Consider the following 20,324-nt stretch of genomic DNA (forward strand, 5'->3'; position numbering starts at 1 on the left):
GCAGCTCTTGGAAAAGTAAAGCCATAAAGTTTGCCCCAGCTGGAGCACGAACCCGCAGTGGCTGGCTTGGGAGGCGAGCGCTGGGCCCGATGGATATTTATAATGCAGCAGTGAGGTTAAAAATAACAGAAATTTAAGCTCAGGAAGTTGTTTTGGAGGATAAGAAACTTCTGCTTTGGTATTTGGATGCCAAGGCTAGTGCTGGCCATCCTCGGTCCCCTTTGTCCCCGTGCTGTGTCCCCTGGGGCTCTGCAGGTCCCTTCCTCCTGGTGCATTGTGTCCCATTTCGTGGCTGCAGAGATTGTCCCTGTTCCCAGAGGGAGCGGTGGCACCGTGGGAAGCCCCAAAAACTGTGCGGTGCCAAGCGGGTGGTGCAGGGCCGAGTGGAGGGAGGCAGAGCGGGGGTCTGCTCGGGAGTCCTGGTGGCTGTGGGGACAGAGGAACGTGCTGTCACAGCTCCCGTGCATCCCACCCGGTTGCTTTTATTGTCACTGCAGCCGTTTGTTCTCCTGCCAGCGGTCAGAGAGGTTCCCACCCTCCATTCCCAGCATCTCTGCTGCTGGTGAGCACATCTGGAGCCAATTCCCACGTTGCTCCCGAAACCCAGAGCCTCTGCAGAGCCCCCAGGGCTCCTGCAGCACCCCCGGCACCCCTCACTCCCTGGACAGGCGGGTTGCAGGGTGGGAGAAGGATGCTCTCAGGAGCCGGGCTGGGCTCTGCTGAGCACGTTCCTGACGCAGCAGCTCAACAGGGAGAGCCGAAGGGGCTGGTTTGCCGTCCAAAAGCCCAAAGCTATTTGGTGACACAGCATCTCCGTAACCTCCTCTTCCAGCCCGCTACGGCTGAGACACCAAACCTTCACAGACCCTGGCACGGGCACGTTTTTTGGCATCGATGTCATATTTTGGTTCAACTCAAACCTTTTCCCTGTTGACACAGCAGCAGCTTTGCTTGATCTTGCTGGGCTGGAGCAGCAGTGACCTTTCCCATGTTTGCTGTCTGGACTCAAGATCTGTCGGCGCTTTGGGCTGCAGCTCCTCACCCCCCAGTGAAGCCGGCGGGCGATGTTGAGCACCCAGCAGTGATGCTTCCCTGCTCCGAGCTGGCACTTGATGGGTCTGGTGCTGCCTCCCCCTTCTCATTTCTGCCCTCCTGGCTTTTGGCCCCTCTCTCCTTGGACCCAGCTGTGTCTTGTTTCCCTGATGTGGAGCTGTGCTGTGTGTGTGCCGGGGGCTGGGTTCCCCTGCACTCACTCCTTGGAGCCGGGCACCCAGTCCAGGCTCCCTGCACGGGCTGAATTCCCAGTGGAGGGCTGGAGGGAAGGGGCTGATCTATCCAAGTATCATCTGCTGGTGATATAGAAAAATCCCCTCTTCAGGAGTGCTCTTGGAGGGTTAACCTTGCAGTCACATCCTCTGCGAGAGGGTGCCTGTCCCCAGCCCTGACCCAGAGGAGATGTGGGGACACCCGGTCCTGCCTGCCTGGGTGTGATGGGGAGGGAGAGCATCCCCCCCACCTGGATGGAGAGCAGCTGGGGACCCCCTGACAGTTCCTCCGCTGTGTTATGTGTTTTGGGAAGTGGAGCCGGCGGCCACACAGCCGCTTTGGCAGCATTTCTAGTCGAGCGAAACGAGGTAGGGTTGGAAAGTGGAGACGAGCTGGAGGCTCCGTCTGTGACAGCGGTTCCTGCGGGATTTGCCTGGACTCGCCTGTCTGGTTCTGAGTAGCAAAATCGATGTGTCAAACCCTTTGGGGGCTGTTCCAGAGCATCCCTGGCCCCTCTCTTCCCACTAAGCCCAAGCAGCGCGTGAACCCAAACTTTGCCATTTATTATCCACAATGAAGTGAACTCGCTAATGTTACTTTTTGGCAAAGTCTTCCTGAGAAGTCCTCGAGGGTGAAATGAAACGGGGTCACAGAAGGGTTTAATTCAGTACGTTGTCCTTCAAGGGAAGGAAAAGTCAGACAAGAAGTTTTAAACATTTTATAAAAATATCCACATGTGCTCAGTGCAAAACTCACCGTCTTTACCTAATTTAGAAAATGACTTTATATGGAGAAAGATTTAACACTGCTCCATGGAGGGGAAGAATAATGAATACGTCTGTACCAAATCGTGCTGTCATCCGAAGATCTCCAAGTGCTTGCGAAAAGGGTTGGAGAGAAATAATTGTTCTTCTCTTCCCTGGTTTTAGAAACTGAGGCATGGGATGAGAAAGCCAGAAAAGTGCAACTTTCCTGGCTAATTTTAGCCGTTTGAAGTCCAGATCTAAGCACCTAAATAAATGGCCTGATTTTAATAGACTGCTGGTCGATTCTCTGGGGTAAAACCTGGAACAAGTCTGGCTCCGTAGGTCTGCAAAGGTGGCCTGGGTCTGGAGAGGGAGCCTCCTTCCTTTAATTTGGTGCTACCATCATGAACCTTGCTAAGATCTAAGAGCAGGTGATGAAGCTAATGAGAGGGAATTTACCTGAATTTCTTTGAACTTAAGAGAAAAATAAAGAGTTTCTGTTTGGGGCAGCTTTGTGTTAGCCAGGTGAGTTCAGTGCCCTCGGGGGGACAGACGGATGGACGGGGGCTGGATCCCTCCAGGTGTGGAAAGCAAAAGCAGATCCAGGTTTTCCAGCCCTGTTATCACACACCGACCTCTGAAATGTGTTTATTAATAGAGAGTGGTGAGGGGAAAGAGGAAACAGAGGTGATGGAAGCATCTGTGTTAACCCAAGCAGCTGAGCTGTCTGCAGCTCCTCTGTTATGGGGAATAGACACTGGGATGCTTTCGGCAGCACATGGATCATCTTCTTCCACAACGGATGGTGAGGCTGAGGCTGCTGCTCTCTGCTCCCCATCCTGCTGCTGCCCCAGCCTGCTCCTGCTGCCCAAATATAAAGCAAAATCCCTTGGAAGGCAAGCGCTATCTCACCGGCTTGGCTGAGCCGTCCGCTGGGTCCATCTCACCGGGAATAGGTGGTGAAATGTGTGTGGGAGTTGGGCTTTGGATTAGGTGGGGTTAGCTGGGATGCTGAAGCTGAACAAGTTGGGGACAGGCATGGGTTGGTGGGTCACAGCAGAAGGTGGGAGCCACTTCCAAAATGTCTGTCCAGGCTGCGAAGCTGCTTCCCTGAGCCCCACAGCTGACAGGGCAGGGACAGCAGGGACCCATGGGGAGATGCTGAGACAGCCCGGCTCCAGGGAGGCACTGGCAGGCCCACAGCAGGGTGGTGATGCAAGAAGGGGTTAAAATATATGTCATCATGTTTTGTCTCTTTGTACAGACCAGAGGTCACTTGTGCTCCTCTGCTCTGGGCAAGAACAAATTATAATTTTAATGATGTGGATATGGCACCAACCCATCCTCTGTGGTCAGGGCCTTGTCTGCAAAACTGGATGAGTGAGAAGTGCCACACCTTGAGTGCTGGGTTCAGTGTTGGGCCCCTCACTCCAGGAAGGACATGGAGGTGCTGGAGCGTGTCCAGAGAAGGGCAACAGAGCTGGGGAAGGGTCTGGAGCACAAGTGTGCTGAGTTCCCGGCTGAGGGAACTGGGGTTGTTGAGCCTGGAGAAAAGGAGGCTGATGGGAGACCTTCTAGCTCTGTCCAAGTCCCTTGGAGGAGGGTGGAGAGAGGTGGGGGTGGGTCTGTTCAACCAAGGAACAAGGGACAGGACAAGAGGAAATGGCCTCAAGTTGTGCCCGGGGCAGTTGAGATGGGATGTGAGGAAGAATTTCTTTGCTGAAAGGGTTCTGAGGTATTGGAAGGGGTTGCCCAGGGCAGTGGTGGAGTCCCCATCCCTTAGATCTTCAAGAAACATGTAGATATAGCACTTGAGGATATGGTTTAGTGGACATGGTGGTGATGAGTTGACAGTTGGACCGGATGATCTTAGAGGTCTTTTCCAACCTTAATGATTCTGTGATTCTGTTTCCTGGGACTCAGGGCTGTCGTACCTGCATCTTCTTCTTTGCAACCCAGAGCTTGTGTTATTTTGGTTTTGCACTTGCCTTGTCCTCCTACAAAATCTCCTCCCTCTGAAGAGGGCTGGCTAGGCTGAGCATGTCCAGGGCTGGAAGATGCCCACAGGACTCCTCCATCCCAAATCTGCATCGCTTTGGGATGGTGTTTGTGGGGCGATGGGACAGGGGAAAAGCACGAATCCAGCTTCTCTGATTCCCACTGGCATCACGCGGTGCCGGTGCTGGCAGAGTCCTGGGGAGCTGTGCCAGCACCACGCTGGGTCAGTATTTGCCTGTAACGGGAGTGGGGTGCTGGGCACCCTGCAGCACCACAGCAGGGAAAGGCACCTCAGGCTTTTACATTTCATTTTCTGCTTGCTGCCCAGTGGCCCTGTGCCTGTTTTTTTTGCTCCCTTCTGGTTTTGGTCAGAGATGTCACCTCCCCAAGATGTCCAAAATGCACCTCCTGTCCTGCTGGCACTCGAGGTGATGGGGATCACGGCTGTGGCACAGATGGGATGGGAAAGGACAGATCTAGGGAAAATGAATTAGGATGTGAAGAAGTACCCTTGATCGGGACAGTGACCTCTAATCCGGCTCAGTCCTCCTTATTTACAGTTGCTGAGAGGGAAGGCAGGAGAAAAGCAGCCTGGCAAGATGCACGGAGCTGATCTCCTTTCCCCAGCTGCTCTGCTCTCGCTAATGTATTTGCTGGCAGCGCTCGCCGTCCCCGGAGCATCCGAGCGCGGTCGGCCGACTGTTTGCAGCCAAAGGCAGGAGTGTCAGGCAGGCTCAGGGCTGGGAGCAGCTCGAGGGGCGATGGGAGCCCCTGGCATGGGGTCCCCGTGGGGAAATGAAGTGCTGAGGTCTTCTCTGTCCCCTCCTCGGCTGGCAGGGGTGCAGGCAGGGAAACCTCACAGCCCCTGCTTGCCCCAGGCTCCTGGCTGCGGGCAGCACCTGGGCTCTGTTTCTGCCTGTAGCACTGGGATGAAGGAAGGGACTCAGTGCTGGGGAGGTTTTCCTGAGTTGTCCTGCTTGAAAATACTCACTGAGAAGCCCCAGATCTGTTTTCCTTTAGCTCAGCATTCAGTAAGAAGAGTGGGGACATCAGTACAGGGACACAGTTAAGGACAGAGCTCCAAGGGCGCTCAATGTGGTTACACTTTCCAGTGTTACAGAGGAGACCAAAATCACCCCAAAACCTTCTGCACCATAAAATGAGGCATTTTACAACCCCATTTGCAAGCAAGTGCTTCCCTCTAGAGCATCAGGTGCTCCTGTGGTGTGCCGGACCCACGCTGCCCGTGCCATGCTGGGGCAGTGACACTCCAGCCAGCAACCGCAGAATATTCTGGCATTTTTAATAAGGGTTGGTGCGGTCACTGCGCTTGTTCCAAGCAAAAGCAATGAGAATTTTATGAAGTGTAAATGGATTGTGAGTGCCTGAAAGCATCTGTGTCCCGCTCGGCTCTGTGCATGCACGCGCTTCTGCATCTCGTCTCCTCAGCCGAAATATCTTGTCTCGAAGAAAAGATAAATATTAACACTGTGAGATGCTCTAATCTGAGTTTCTGCTCATGTTGCTGCTCTTGTGGTTCAAACCTCCTTCTTCTGGCTGTAGGATTCATCAGGGCCCAGTCTCCGGGGTTCAAAGGAAACGAGAGCAACTGTTAATGAGGGAGCAGTAATATCTAGAGCTCTTTTCAAAGCAATAATGGAATTAGGAAGAAGACAAACACAGATCAGTCTCGTGCCTGATGGCTTTATTTTCGGCGTCTTTCTTGCTTTTCATTTTATTAGGTAGAATTAGAACATCCATTTTGCATTAAAGGGCAAATGATGAAACCACACGGGATCGGAGAGAGTTACCAGTGATGGGCTGAGATGGGGAAGTTTGAGCTTTCTCGGCCGTTTCAGGGAGCTTTTGCCACAGATAACAGAAATGAAGAGCGCAGGGGAGCGGGAGGGGAAGGTGAGGCTCAGATGAAGAAGGAGACAGGACAGCAAAGGGCAAGAGCTGAAGCCTGCAGCCTCTTTAGGGAGGCTTGTAATACGTTATTAATGGAAAAGAAACTGCGATTTTTATTTTGTGGAAATTCTTTTGTTCCACATTAATTTTTAAAGCACGTTTTGCTCCCATTACAGTGGTGCTGGCTGGGAGGAGCTGCCCTTTGAAAGGCTTTGGGGGGCCCATTTTGTGTCTAGACAGAGGTGTAGGGTGCTTCCCCAGGGCTGGCACCCCAACCCCACTGCTCTGTTTGCACCCACCGAGCATCACCCAGGCCCTGGGGTGGGGGACATGGAAGGTGCTGGGGCTGGGCTGAGGTGGGCTGTGTGCCTTTGTTAGGTGTTGGGGCTTGATGAGGGCTTGCCTACACACAGAGCTCTTTCTTAATTAACTCCATGTGCAGAGACATGTGGATTCTAGAAGAGGAAGAAGGTGCTCTTATTCCCCAATAAGCTTGTCCACACATGGGGTAAATCAATAGCAGCTCGTCAGGGGCAGCACACTGACTGGAGATGCTGCCTAAAGATGAGTCACATCCAGAGAGGGGGGAAAAAAACCCAAACCCTAAAAAAAAATCTGAGGTTTGAGTCCAAAGCTGGATTTTAGGAATGACCATCGTGTTTCTGGTGTGCCAAACCAAAGGGCTGGCTTTGTACTGTGTCCTCTCTCCTGCCTGCTAAGCCTTGCAGGTGAATTTTGCACCTTGAACCCATAATTATCTACAGGGATGGGGGTTGGCTGAATATCAGGAGACTCTGTGACTTTTAAACTGGTTGTGGGTTGGTGTGTCTGTGTGAATGGTGCTGGGGTTGGTGCTGCTGCTGGGCTTCTCCCCAGCCTGCCATCGCTTGTGCTGCTGGCAGCTTTTCTGCAAGGGTTTGGGGTTTTTCCCCATATCCCTGTGGGTTTCCAGTGAGGAGGTGATCGAATAGGCTGGGACTGAACAACTCCAAGGGTATTTTGGGTTGCCAAAGGTTGTTCTTGTTGCTTTTCCCAAGCCAAAGCGAGCGAGGCTCGGGTGATGTGCAGGAGGTTGGGGTAGCGTCTCCTACCATATCTGTGCAAGCGTCATGGCAGAGCTCTGCTCCACAGCAGGGTGTGCTGAGCACCATCTCCACCCTATCTTCCTGCCTCTTCCTCCCTCTGCCACCTCCCTCCTCCTCTGCCAGCAAGATGCTAATTAATGAGTTCCCAACCATGGATTTGCATGCAGAAAGCAATTAGACCAAGCGCACGGGCAGACACTGGGGAGCAAGCCTTGCCCGAGCCCCCCAGCCTGCTCCAGCTCCCTCTCCCTGCGATGGCTCTGCCCTGGGGAGATCAACTTGCTGCACCCCCTTGTTCTGCGTAAACCCTGCGCCCCTGACGGCTTTTAGTCACATTTAGTCACTGTGGTATTTTGATGTGGCATCAAGATGTTTCAGTTCACTCAGATGAACGTGACTTGTAGACACGTCAAGAACTGAGTCAGGCACACCAGCCCGGGCACAGCTCATGGCTCGAGCATCTCCTGGAGATGTTCTCCTTGAGCATCACCCACTGCAGTCATGAGCTGGCTGCTCTCTCCCTGAGTGCCACAGGCAGGAGCAACCTCTTCCATGCAGGAGAAAAGGTGCTGGGTTTGGGGCTGGGCTCCATTTCCCCATCTGCAGAATGATCTTAATGCTCACCCCTGTTGTGAAAGCTCTGTGCTGCTTACACTGAGAAGCACTATTTTTATTTTTTTTTAATTGTAGACTTTAAATTCTGAAGTGTGTAAGATGGTTCCTGTCTAATTAAGTACTTAACCTGCAACACAATATTGTATTTTATGTTGCTGGTTTTTTAGAAAGGAAGTGTTGGTTCTGTTTGTAAGGGAAACACTGAAGCAGGCCAGCTGGAAAATTGTCATCATATTCAGACTTTGTAAACGTATTTTTTTAATATTCTCCACCCTGCCCCACCTTGAAGCCAGGTCAGAAAACATAAACAAAAATTTGCAGGTAGTTTGAGTCAACCCAAAGCTGTATTTCTCCAGCAAAGCTCTGTGGGAAGCTATACCCAGTGCTGGCTGATGCAAACCATTAAGTGGAAGGGGCTCAGTTCTCAGGTGGCTGCTCACGGCTCCTGCTGGCGCCTGGAGAAGGGTTTGCCCCAAAGGAGACTATCGCTGTGGTTATCCTCTATTGCAATGATTCAGGTATTGCTCTGAGAAGCTCCTGGGAACCCCCCTTGGCTGATGTCCCCAGGTCAGGTGTGGGGACATGGGGTCTGTGCCCCACCAACTCTGCTTTAACTGGTGTTAAGCCGTTTGCATCCTTCAGGAGCAACAACACTGGTTCCTCCTGCCCTGTCTCAGTCCACGGGGTTAAAATGATGCTGGGTTTGTCCTTGGATTTGTTCTCGGAGCTTTTTGTGAGGCTTGGCCAGGTTTCCTCAGGGGCTTTGAGCTTGTACCGTCCTGCAGTTGGAACACTGGGCTGGGAAGGAGAAGGGCTGAGCTGCAGCAGATGTGGCTGGGAGCTGGCTGCTTTCAGCTCACCCTGGAGCTGTCATGGTCAGGAATCACCCTGCGACTGCCCCATCTCTCCCCTTTTCCTCTGCTGAGCCCCAAGCTGCCCATTTGTAGAGCGCAAATGGGCAAAACCCAGAGTCTGAGCTTCTCTAAAGGCCTTGGAAGGTGTTTCCTTGGTGTGGTGGACATGTTTCCCTGCTTGGTGGGAGAGGGCGGATGGACGGGCGTTCTGAAACGCCCCCACACCCGCTCATCTTTCTGGAGATCTTGGTAATGGCTTTGTGGTTCCAGCAGCTATGGAGTGTGCTGGGCGAGGGCTGTGCCATGCCGTGGGGCGGGATGCTCCAACACTGCTGGAGGGTTCACTCTGCTGCATCCATCCATCCTGCTCTGCACCCTGATATCCCACCTCTCAAATCCCCTCGGTGAGCATCCCTCGCCCGGGAGTCTGCGGAGGGATGGGAATGGGCTGTGGGAGGTGTGGGGGTAGGAATTGGTCGTGCATCTCGGATGAGATGGAGCCCAGTAGTTTAGCTCGCTCGCATCCCAGCTCTGTGCTAACAGCTCTTCCCGACGAGGTTTCCCTGGCCTTCAGTCAGCAGAGGGAATTCCCTCTCCTCTGCCCGAGCTCCAGCTGCAGCCGGGATGGCTGTGGAGAACGCCAGGATGGACTGTAATTGCTGCTTCTCCTGGGTTTGATGGGTTTTGTGGTCCTCGTTTGGTCACCACACCTCAGTGCCGTCCTGCTGCCCGCTCGTTCGGGCGATTAGGGAAGCGCTGAATTAATCAGCAGCTGCTGTTGACCCCACAGAGCTGCGTCTCCTGCGCTCCTGGCTGCAGCTGCTGACATCCCCTGCCCCGGATGAATCTTTCATGTGTTCTCCTTGTCTATTTTTAATCAGCTGGGATTGGGTTCGAGCTCGTGCTGGGGCCAGGGAGGCTGGAACTCATTCCCCGGTGGGATGTGACTGCGGGGGAGATAGTGGTCCCCGAGGGAGAGGGGTGTGGAGGGAGTCAGGGAGCCCACATCACCTGTACTGGGTGGGATGCTGATGCTCACAGGGAATATTTCAGCTCTACAGTGAATATTTTGGCTCCACAGGGATGGGTGCAGGGTTTTCCTGGCCAAGGGGGGTTAACCCAGCAGTGGCAGAGAGGCTTCTCAGAGAGCATGTCGGGGATTGGAAGGGAAGCAGAGGAGCTGCCAGGACAATTAGCACAGGCTTGTTCTCACCAGCACGTCTCTGGGATAGAGTGGGGCTATAATCAGCCTGTCGCTTCCCCAGCTTTATTAATACATTGATTTTTTTGGGGGGTTTTGGCTCTGTGCAGTGCAGTGCCTGCCAGCAAAGCCTCTGCAGGGAGGGGGAGGGTTGGAGGTGGCATGTTTCTGGGCATGGCAGTGTCTCATTTTGGAAGCTGTTCGGGCCTCTTCTTTGGGGATCGATGGAGGAGAGACATCCCCTCCATCTGTGTGCTGCCCTAGGAAGGGATTTAAATCACAGGCTTGTGAAAAAGAGGAAATGTGCCCATTTTGCTCAGGCTTTGAAGCCTGCAGGAACCTTCCAGAGATGCTCCCTTCTCCATTCAGGGAGGTCTGGCTTGGAGGGGATCTCCATCCCTGGCCATGGAGGCAGGCACTATCTGCCAGCACCAGAGTGGGCTCAGTGCTCCACAGCCTCCATCCTGGCCAGCTCCTGGGGCTGGGGCAGCAGCGGGGACCTGGATGCTCCTGCAGCTCCCAGGTGAGCACGGGGAGGAGGTTTTCTGTGCCTGGGGTCAGTACCCTGGTCCCCCATCTGCCCTCTGCTCCAGCAGCAAAAGGCAAGAGATGCCCTCTGAGAAAATATATGAATATATAAATATAGGTAATTTATATATATGTATAAAAGTGTATGTTTAGGACAAGTTTTATCCTGATCCACCTTCCCATGCATCTGGCATCTCCTCCTCTCTGCCCGGCTCTCTCGTTCTTTCCTGCTTTGGTGTGAACCCGCCTGGCCAGTGCAGCTTTCCTGGCACACGGCAGCACCGATGCCACATGTGTGGCTGTGCAGAGCCATCTCTTCAATTCCTTCATTTCACCAACTGTTACATAAATCCGCTTTTATACTGAACTTGTGGACGTCACTGAAGCTCTGTCCATACCCATAACATCACTGTTTCCATGGGAACCAGCGTACTTCCAAGGGGGAAAAAGTAGAAGGAGACTAAAAAAAGGACAAAGAAGGAAAAAAAAAAAAAGACAAATATGTGACATATCCCAACTATGTGTCGGTGTAGGATGTTACAAAGATTGCACTGCAAGTTGTTTAGGAAGCCTTGCATAACCGTTTTTGTCTTGAGTGATGCAGCAAGCCACATCAGGGACGGTAGAAACTTCATGGTATCCCAGATATCCCGAGGCTCTTGGTGAGACAGAAGAGTCTCTGGCAACTCTGCACACGGTGCTTTTCTGTGTGAGCATGAGGGGAAGATGCGTCTGCCCGTCTTGCAGCATTTACCTGGCTTTCCCTGGGTTTTCCTCCCACCTGGACCACAGCTGGGGCTGGGCATCGCGAGGGGGTGGCACTGCTGCGTGTTGGGAATACGTCCCGGGGAGCAGCCAGCCCTGCTGCTCTTACGCTCCGTTGAGCTTTAAGGGCAGATGCTATTAAGGGATAATTTACAGCAAGTGAGTTTAAAAATATATATATTTGGGCATTAAGTGTCTATCCACTCTGCACTTCATAAGGCGTGGGGGGAGAAAAGGTCTTAAATATATTATTGAGCACCAGCAACAGCTTTGGCACATTTAGTGTATTTTAACTGGCAACCCTGGGTCCCTCCCGCAGAGGACGAGTCCATTAGAAGGATTTTACTGCTCACAGCAGCATCTTTGTTAATGCCACGCGTGAGCTGCTGGGAGGGAGTGAGCGAGTGAGTGAGTGCATCCCCGGGGCTCCATCACGGGGGGCGATGGCTGGTGCGGAGCTGGGAGCTGAGATGAGGATGGGGACAGGCATGTGTACACTGGGGCACGCTTCCACCTCCACAGCCCCGCTTTGGTGTGGTGAGTGGGAGGAGAGCCTGTCCCCGAGCCACCCAAATGTCAGCAGAAGGTGCTGAACCAGTGAGCGGAGCGTGGAGAGGTCGGGGGAACCTGGGGCTGCTGCAGGGCTTGGTTGGGGCTGCTTCTCTGCTCTTCCCTTGGGGCGTGTGGGCAGCGAGGGTCGGGGATCCAGCATTTGGCATCAGCTGGGGAGATAGCTGGTGAGCTCTGGCCCTGTGGGGCATCTGCCCCAACCCATCCTGCTCACCCCAGGGTGGGGGCACGCGCTGCCCCTGACCTTTGCACAAGACTATTTTTCACAGAATCGCTAAGGTTGGAGAAGACCTCTAAGATCATGCAGTCCAACCATCACCTCATCACCACCATGCCCACTAACCCATGTCCCCGAGTGCTACATCGACACCTCCAGGGATGGTGACTCCACCACTGCCCTGGGCAGCCTGTTCCAATGTCTGACCACTCTTTTGGAGAAGAAATTTTTCTTCATATCCAACCTGAACCTCCCCTGGTGCAACTTGAGGCCATTACCTCTCATTATATCAATTATCCTATCATCACTTATGGTTCTATTTATGGGCTGGTTCTTTGGCCTCTGCTCTGTGATGCTGAGACAGGCATGAGGAAGAAGGAAGGACTGGGATGAGAAACCAGAATAAATTCAGCCTGTAATGCTCTCACTTGATATTTTATTTTATTTTATTTTTTTCAAAGCATCCATCCTCCCAGGTGCTGGTCCCTAGGCCAGGCTGCCAGCAGCCGACCCCTCCCACCTCCCAGTTCAGGAGTTAATTGCAAGTGATATGTAGGGCTTTTCTTAAAAGCTCCAGCTCCTGAAGTTTGGAGATTATGCAAGACACTCAGTTTGCAGGATTTTTTTAATCTTCTTTTTTCTTCCCTCTTTAAGCAATAAGATTTTAAACCCTTTTGGTTGCTGGGAAAAAACCTTAAAGTACAAATCTAAAAGGTTATGAGGAAACAATTCCGAAACAGTAAAGCAAATAAGAACCTTGTCAGGATTTTTATTTTTTTTTTTTCCCCCACAAAACATCTTTTTTTATCAACCTTCATCCCCTCTAAATACAGCATCATTCTTCGCTTCATCACCTGGGCAGCTGAGCAGGGTTCCTCCACGCTACTGAGCAAATCCTACATCTCCCTTGAGCAGCGGCTGCGTTTCCAAGGCTGAGGAGAGCATCTCCTGCCTGCAGCCGGCAGTGCGGCTTTTAAATCTTTGGGAGAAAAATGAACAGATCATTAAGATGATTACTCCCCTAAAATCCCCTTTTCCCTCTACTTTTGGGCTTTACTGTTGCTGTTGTGTGTTAAGGGGCCTTTAGGAACTGTTGTGTGGCCGTGGCCCCGCGGTACCGCTGGGTCGGGAGGAGAACGTGGCTGTTTCATGGCAGAGGGCAGCAGCCGCCGACGTGTCCCCTTGAACATCTGCGAGGGGAAAGAAATTAGAGATGAAATGTCTAAAAAACACTGGCATGAATAATCGCCCTGTTTTGGATTCCCAGGTTTAATTGTGAAGCTGCATGAATTAAAACAACCTCCTGGGTCTGACTGTGCTGTGAGGGAAGTGGTTTTGAAGAGCTGCAGAGCAGTGATGAGGCAGGGCTGCTCCTGCCTGGCTTTTTCCCGGCTCAGAGCCTCAGTGGATGGGGATGTCAAGGCTACGCTGGGTTTAGTGGGGTCACAGTGGCTCCTGGCAAGGTGTGATGTGGTGACCCAGGATGGGGCATGCGCTGGGTACATCATGGAAATGTTCCCTGAGTAACATTTGAATTTGTAAATCCCTTTGCTGCAGCCCCTCCAGAGCTCCTTTGGCTTTGCTTTCCAGGAACGGGCTCTCCTGGCAGGGATTGCTGTGGGGCAGGAGGTGTGTGCCCCATCACACGTGTGCCAGCAGTGTACCCATGGTAGGTTATCCACCCTGCCAGGAAAAAGCAGTTTTACTGCCGGTGCGGTGCCGTGATGCTGCGGGAAGGGCTGTAAAGTTGCTGCATCTTCCCTACTTCATCGCACTCTTGCGTTCCCCAGAAGGAGGGGAGGTGTCACGCCTGGAAAAGCACCTGGAAGGGAAAATCCATGGGGCAGAGACTGTGATGGGGTCACACCAGGGAAGATCCAGCAGATTTTAGGAAGAAATTCTTTATTGTGAGGGTGGTCAGACACTGGCCCAGGTTGCCCAGAGAAGCTGTGGCTGCTCCTCCCTGGAAGTGATGAAGGCCAGGCTGGATGAGGCTTTGAGCAACCTGGTCTAGTGGAAGGTGTCTCTGTTGATGGCAGGGGGGTTGGAACTGGATGAGCTTTAAGGTCCCTTCCAACCCAAACCAGTCTATGATCCCTCCCAGCACTCAGCTGTAAGCCAGGCAAGTGGATTCACCAGCTAAGGATGCTCTGGCATGCAGCATCTGAGGGGATGCAAATGCTTCCAGCTAAAAGCAAAAGATAGGTGCTGGTTTTACTTTTGAAGGAATATGGTAGGGAAAAAAAGTTCCAATTAAATGTCCAGGGTTGTGATGGGAATCCTGTAACCTTTCAACCGGGCATGACATGAAGGGCCTTTTTCTGTTGGCCTGGCGCAGTCAGAGGCGAAGCTGGGAAGGGTTTATTATTTCCATCCGTGAGGCAGATTAATTCTGAGGACTTTTAACTTCCCTTGCAAACGGCCTGAATTAATGTTTTAGGATTTAGTCCCTGCCTCCTCCCGCCCTCCCAAAGGCCAGACCCTGGAAGTCCCATTATGCTCCTGTCAAAAGGGCTATTTCTGGAATTGATGATATGAATGAAGCCTAAAACTCTGCTCTCATTAACGTCTGCAGCTTATCCCAGTGTCACTCCTAAGCTGGTGGGACTCAGTGACACTGCAGGGGAAGACTGTCATTTCAACCCAATTTTCATATCACATTTGCACAAAAATTTCCAGGCATTGCCAGAGCTTTTGGCACATTTGTCAAATACCAGCCGCTGTCCCGACAAGCGAAGGCTTTGCCTGGCACAAGAGAAATGACTGTGGGTGGCGATGGGGGACCTGATGGTGGCCGTGGCCATGACCCGTGGGTCTGAAGGACCTCTCCTTGCCCCAGAAAACAGGCAGCAGAGCAGAGCCAAGGGGTCATCTGGCCAGATCCAGGCAGTCTGATGCATTTCTGGTTGGGTTTTATTGCAGGACACAAGCTTGTGGTCCCTGGGGCTTCAGGGCTGCTTAGGCATTGGTCCCCACCTTCCCTGCAGAGCCTTACTCCCCAGCATGTTGGCTGTGCTTTGGGAGGTCCCACCCCATCTCCCAGCGATGGCAGGATGGCAGCACATTGTCTTGGAACTGGTGCTTCGCTGGAGCACTGACACTGCTTAACTCCCTAAGAGAGAGCTGGAGAGGAGAGAGGGAATGGCAGAAGCTGCCTGGGAGTGTCAGCACCAAGGGAAGAATCACAGAATCACAGACTGGTGGGGATTGGAAGGGACCTCTGGAGATCATCTAGTCCAGTCCCCCTGCCAAAGCAGGTACATCTAGAGCAAGTTGCACAGGATCACATCCAGGTGGGTTGGGAATAGAGAAGGAGACCCCCCAGCCTCTCTGGGCAGCCTGTGCCAGTGCTCTGGCACTCTCACAGTTATTTTTCCTCATCTTCAGATGGAACTTCGTGTGTTCCAGTTTGTGCCTGTTGCCCCTTGTACTGTCTGTCCCCATCCTCTCGACACCTGCCCTTTAGGTATTGATAAGTATTGATAAGACTGGATATTAGAAAAACTTCACCAAAAGGGTTGTGAAGCTTTGGAACAGGCTGCCCAGGGAGGTGGTGGAGTCCCCTTCCCTGGTGGGATTTGAAAGACGGGTAGACGAGGTGCTCAGGGACATGGAATTGGTAGTGCTGGTTTATGGTTGGACTTGATGATCTTAAAGGTCTTTTCCAACCACTGTGATTTCAGATCCCTTCTCAGTCTGCTCTTCTCCAGACTAAACAGACCCAGGTCTCTCAGCCTTTCCTCAGCAGAGAGATGCTCCGGTCCCCTAACAGAAATAAACAGCAGAAATACCATTAACCCCATGGAAGAGTGTGTGTCCCTGTAAAGCATCACCAAACCATGCTCTCTGTACCTGGCTCGGCTGTTGGTGGGGATACCTGACCTCCCCCCCAGGAAGGGACCACCATCCCTGGGGCCACACAATGCTGTGGCACAGTGGTGCCCGCTGTCCCCATCCCCAAACCAAAGAGCAGGTTGGGATGGGTGTGTGCGCTCCGGCTGGGCAGAGAGAGCCCGGGATACTGATGGACCTGGCATCGCACCCACGTCCTCTTGATTGCTGCTGCCCTTGAGCAAAAGCTTCCCATTTAATTCACTTGCTGGTGAATTTGATCTAAACTTCTGCAACCAAATCATAGGAAGTATAATGCAATATCTTTCTCTTTTGATTACATTAAGCTGGGTAGCGCTGGCTAATTGAATCTGGGGCTCTTGCCTCTTAATTAGGAAAGGTCAGGCTCTGCCGTGCGCGGGCAGGTAGTGTGGGGATTGCTTGTGGTGGGAAGGGGCTGAGGGCTCCTGCACTGCAAAGGCTCCTGTTTGTAGCCCACGAGTGACTTCTGGCTATTTTCTTTTTTTTTTTCTAAAAAAATTTTTTTTTTGTGGTGCTTTTAAGAATTTTAAGAGTCAGGTTAAAACAATAGAGTTACTGGATATTTCTGTGGGGCAGAAACAGATTTTTTTTTTTTTTTTTCATTGAAAAAAAATCTGTATTTTGTCTGTCTGTCTTGACCAAGGTGGTGGTAAAAATGTGGATTTTTAAGAATAAGCTGGGGCAAGCAGGTGACCCTGAAAAGTGGAGACCTTGGGATGGAGCAGACAGGGTGATTACCTGCTGTGTGGCTGTGAACCCCATTATTTATTGGTTTTAAACATCAGCTCTACGCTCCCCGCATGCTCAGCACAGGGAGACAGCAGGACCCCCCAGGGCCAGCTCCATTCCTGGCAAATATTTCTCTCTGTGACCTGGACTGTGGGCTCTGCTCAGCACTGGGGCAAGGGGCAGTGGCATTGCCACCACTGCCCCGAGCCTTTGCCTCCTCCTCCTCCTCACTTTAGCTGCTGGCGAAGGACCAGCGAGGTCTCTGGTGTTTCCCAAAGCCCCTTTGCCCCTTCACCACCCGTGCAGGAGCAGCGAGTGGTTTTCAATAAAGCACCTTCTGCTTTTGCTAATTGAACAGTTTCCCTTTGTCAGCCTCTTGCCTCAAAGGAGGGTCCGTACAAAGCCGTAGCCATCAGCACTTTGTGTGCCTCTGAAAATTCCATTAGCAGAAGAAAGAGCTTGAAGTTTCATTCAGCTGGAAGAAAAAAAAAAAAAAAAGAAGAAAAAAAGGTAATCCCCCCCCCCCAACCTTCTGATCTATCAGCTGCACATTAACATACCGCCCTCGGCACCGCCGGGACCCCATCCTGGGAATATTTAATCAGGGTGAAGTGTTATATTGGACTGAAATGTATTTGCTTGAGGGAGCGATATGCTGATAAGTGGGTCTGTGGTTAAAGCTGGGGAAAAAAAAACCTGCTATCAGCAAGTAAAATCCCCTCCCGCTCTTTGGGTCCCCCCCTTCCCCAGGCTGTTTTCCTGCCTGTGGGATTTTGTTCCTGCAAGGGGAGGCATCTCGGGGGCGGCTGTGCTCTCGTGGTTACCTTCCACTTGCAATTAATCATTGGTGCTGGCACACTAACGAGCATCAAGGGGCACCCACGGCTGGAGGAGGACAGGGCAGGTGCCCTCTGTGCCATCCTGTGCTGTTCCTCCCATTTCAGCCCTTTTTGCAGGACACAGGGCTGTGGTGAGCATGGATCTGCTCAGCTGCCCGGGGTGGGTGTTGGGGCTGCTCTGGGTCTTGGAAGAAGGAGGAGGTGAGATGGGAAGTAGCTCCAGGTCCCCAGACAGCACCGAGCAGCTGCCCGCTGCGGCAAAAGCATCGCCCAGGTCCTGTACGCAGCTGAGATGGAGCCTGTAGAGGACAGCCAGGCACAGCACGAGGTCTTCTCCACCACCATGAAAGAATTTGCACAAAGCTCTGACCATCTGGGAAACCATCCCTCTGTCTCTGCAGGTTTTGACCCAACCAAGCAGGCTGCACCTGAGCCTCCTGGCTTCCCTGCTGAATACCCCACACAGCCCTTGCAGACTCGTTCTGTCACCCATTTGGGATCTTAGAGGGGTTTTTTTATTTCTTTATGTTCTCAAGGGCTTTGCAGTTCCTGGCTGGCAGAGCCATGGACACGGCTGGCTCTGTGGAGGGATGTTTCGATGCTTTCCAGCTCCCCAAGCTGGGGAACGCTTGCGTATCCCCTGTGGCTGCTGCCCCCCCCTCCAGCCGCCCTCCACGCCTGCCCCCCCACAGCACTATATTTGGGATAAATATTCTAACCCATAACCCCAGCCTGACAGTTGGTATGTCTATCCCGATATCTTGTAAACACTTCTTCCAATTAAAAGATCCAGATTGCCGATGACCAAGCTCCATGTGACTCAGCCCCATGTGATTTCCCAGGAATTTGCCCAGGATGGGTGGCAGGAGCTGCCAGCTCCAGCCCCGTGTGCCCAGTGGGGAAGCACCTGCTGATTCATCCTCATCATCTTCTTCCCCAGCCAGATAACGCTACAGCACGGGCTCCCAAACACCACCCGCTGCCGTGTTGCAGCGATAGCTCTTGTCTGACAAGGGCCACGTTTATTTTTCCAAAAGCCTGGAAGCTGCTGCTTGCGCCCCGGCAGGAGCGTGGCCCCGGCTGCTGACGGGCTGTGGCACTTGATGGAGTGTTTTCTGTGCCAGGTTGGAAGATATTCCCAGTGCCGCATTGGCACCGGCTCCTGAATCTCACATCTCTCTGCCCCAGGCAGTCAGGAGCTGGAAATGCTCCCCAGGAAGATGCAGAAATTGGGTACCAGGTTTGAACCATCCCTGTGAGGATTTCCTGCAGCAACATGCTTTATTCTCCCCCAAAAGTAACAGCATCCAAAGTCTGTCCCGGCAGCTCAGCTCTTTAAAATTGCACCAAGAGGCAGCAGTTGGGGTAGGGGATGGGCTCTGCTGGCCCTCACAGTCTTAAAGGCTTTTAAGGCAGTTGGTTAATAGTTTTGACAGTCTTAATTTGGACTGGGAATGAAGAGTTCAAGCAGTGACTTCAGGGAAATGCCCCTGGGATAAAGTGTGACATGGTTAATAGAAAGTTGTAAAGTTGTTAAAGTGCTTTTCCATAAAAAGCCAGGAGAGGAAATTAACGGTGTGGTTTCTTTTTTTTTTCTTTCTTTTTTTTTCCTCTCCCCTAAAAGTTGATATCGTTCTTTTAATTTACTTTTTTAATCCATCACACCAGCGCTCTTGCCGTGCACCTTTCGTTTTCTAGCAGTTTTTGCATTAGCTGTAGCCGCTGATGTCAGCGCGGGGAGAACACGCCGTGGCTTTGCCATGCAGGTATCTGAAGAGCAGGCAGGCTTTCCATGCAAAACCAGATAAAGCCTGACCTAGAGAAGCTGGCCTGCTCCTCACCTTAGGGACAAGAATAACCTTTCTGATGGTGGCTGGAACACAGGAGGTTCCACTTAAACTTGAGAAGAAAACTTCTTTACGGTGAGGGTGACAGAGCCCTGGGACAGGCTGCCCAGGGAGGGGGTGGAGTCTCCTTCTCTGGAGACATTCAAAACCCGCCTGGACGCCTTCCTGTGTGATCTCATTTAGGTTCCTGCTCTGGCAGGGGGTTGGACTGGATGATCTTTCGAGGTCCCTTCCAATCCCCAACATTCTGTGATTCTGTGGCTGCTTGCGGGTGCTCCTCTGGCTCGGTTGTTTCCTTGACGAGATGCTGTGCAGATGGTTTGAGAGGGTGAGCATGCTGGTGATCCTGCTCAACTGTGTGACGCTGGGCATGTTCCACCCCTGCGAGGACATCGCCTGCGACTCGCCACGCTGCAGGATCCTCCAGGTACCACTGGTTTTTAAGCTTTTAGCTTAATGGTGATGCTGGGTTGATGGTGAACGGGAAGGGCCAAGCTGTAGTGGAGGTGGCTCCAGCCATGGCAGAGGTGGCCTTGTGTCCTGGGATGGCTGGGTCCTGCCAGCACTTAAAAAATGCTGATTTTGGTGCTCGGATGCAAATGCACAGTGTCATCAGACAAACCCATGTCAGGCTGTGCCAGCCCCAAGGTAGCCAAGCCTTGCTTGAGGTGCCTGCGGAGGGTTAACCATGTAGTTTATTCTGAAAGCAGAGCCCAAAATACACTCTCCTCTTTATCCCAGCACTGTGGGTGCTGTTAACCAGTCTGGGTTGTAGGAAGACACAGGTCTGCTCCCAACGCTGCCTCTGCCCAAGGGTTTTAGGTCTTGGTGGTGCAAGAGGAGACCTTGTAGGACTCAGGTCTCTAAATCCGTTCCCTGGTGTGAACGTGCAGCGATGCAGGAGCACCCCTCCTCCCTTCCTTTCTTTTGCAGAGCTTCGACGATTTCATCTTTGCCTTCTTCGCCGTGGAAATGATTGTCAAGATGATCGCACTGGGGATTTTTGGGAAGAAATGCTACTTGGGAGACACATGGAACCGCCTGGACTTCTTCATTGTCATTGCAGGGTAAGCCCAGCGCAGCGTGTCCCCCTCTCCCCGTGCGTCTCTGTTGTCATTCCTGGCATCACTTGGTGAGTGTTGGGGTTGGGGGAGTGGCTGGTTTGCAGTGGTGAAGGCTGGGGGCTTGCTGGGTGCTGGTGCTGTTAGTGTTGTCCATCCTGGCTCCACCACGGGGATCACCACCCGGACTGCACCTGGTCCCCACCATAGCTGACAGGA

At 52.5% G+C, this 20,324-nt stretch overlaps 1 protein-coding gene across 1 annotated transcript in view; it reads left to right on the plus strand.

The window, feature by feature from the left end:
• Positions 1 to 19,348: 19,348 nt before the first annotated feature.
• CACNA1G (calcium voltage-gated channel subunit alpha1 G) overlaps positions 19,349 to 20,324 on the plus strand; it is a gene marked incomplete at its 3' end in the record, with an annotated part of 99,475 nt that continues 98,499 nt past the window's right edge. The window contains exons 1-2 of the mRNA XM_029084611.1: positions 19,349 to 19,471; positions 19,978 to 20,111. Coding sequence (XP_028940444.1) covers positions 19,349 to 19,471; positions 19,978 to 20,111 — 257 coding nt within the window. The remainder of the gene's footprint in view (positions 19,472 to 19,977; positions 20,112 to 20,324) is intronic.

This window comes from Antrostomus carolinensis, unplaced genomic scaffold (assembly GCF_000700745.2).
Source record: "Antrostomus carolinensis isolate BGI_N321 unplaced genomic scaffold, ASM70074v2 scaffold17354, whole genome shotgun sequence".
NCBI classification, from domain to species: Eukaryota; Metazoa; Chordata; class Aves; order Caprimulgiformes; family Caprimulgidae; genus Antrostomus; species Antrostomus carolinensis.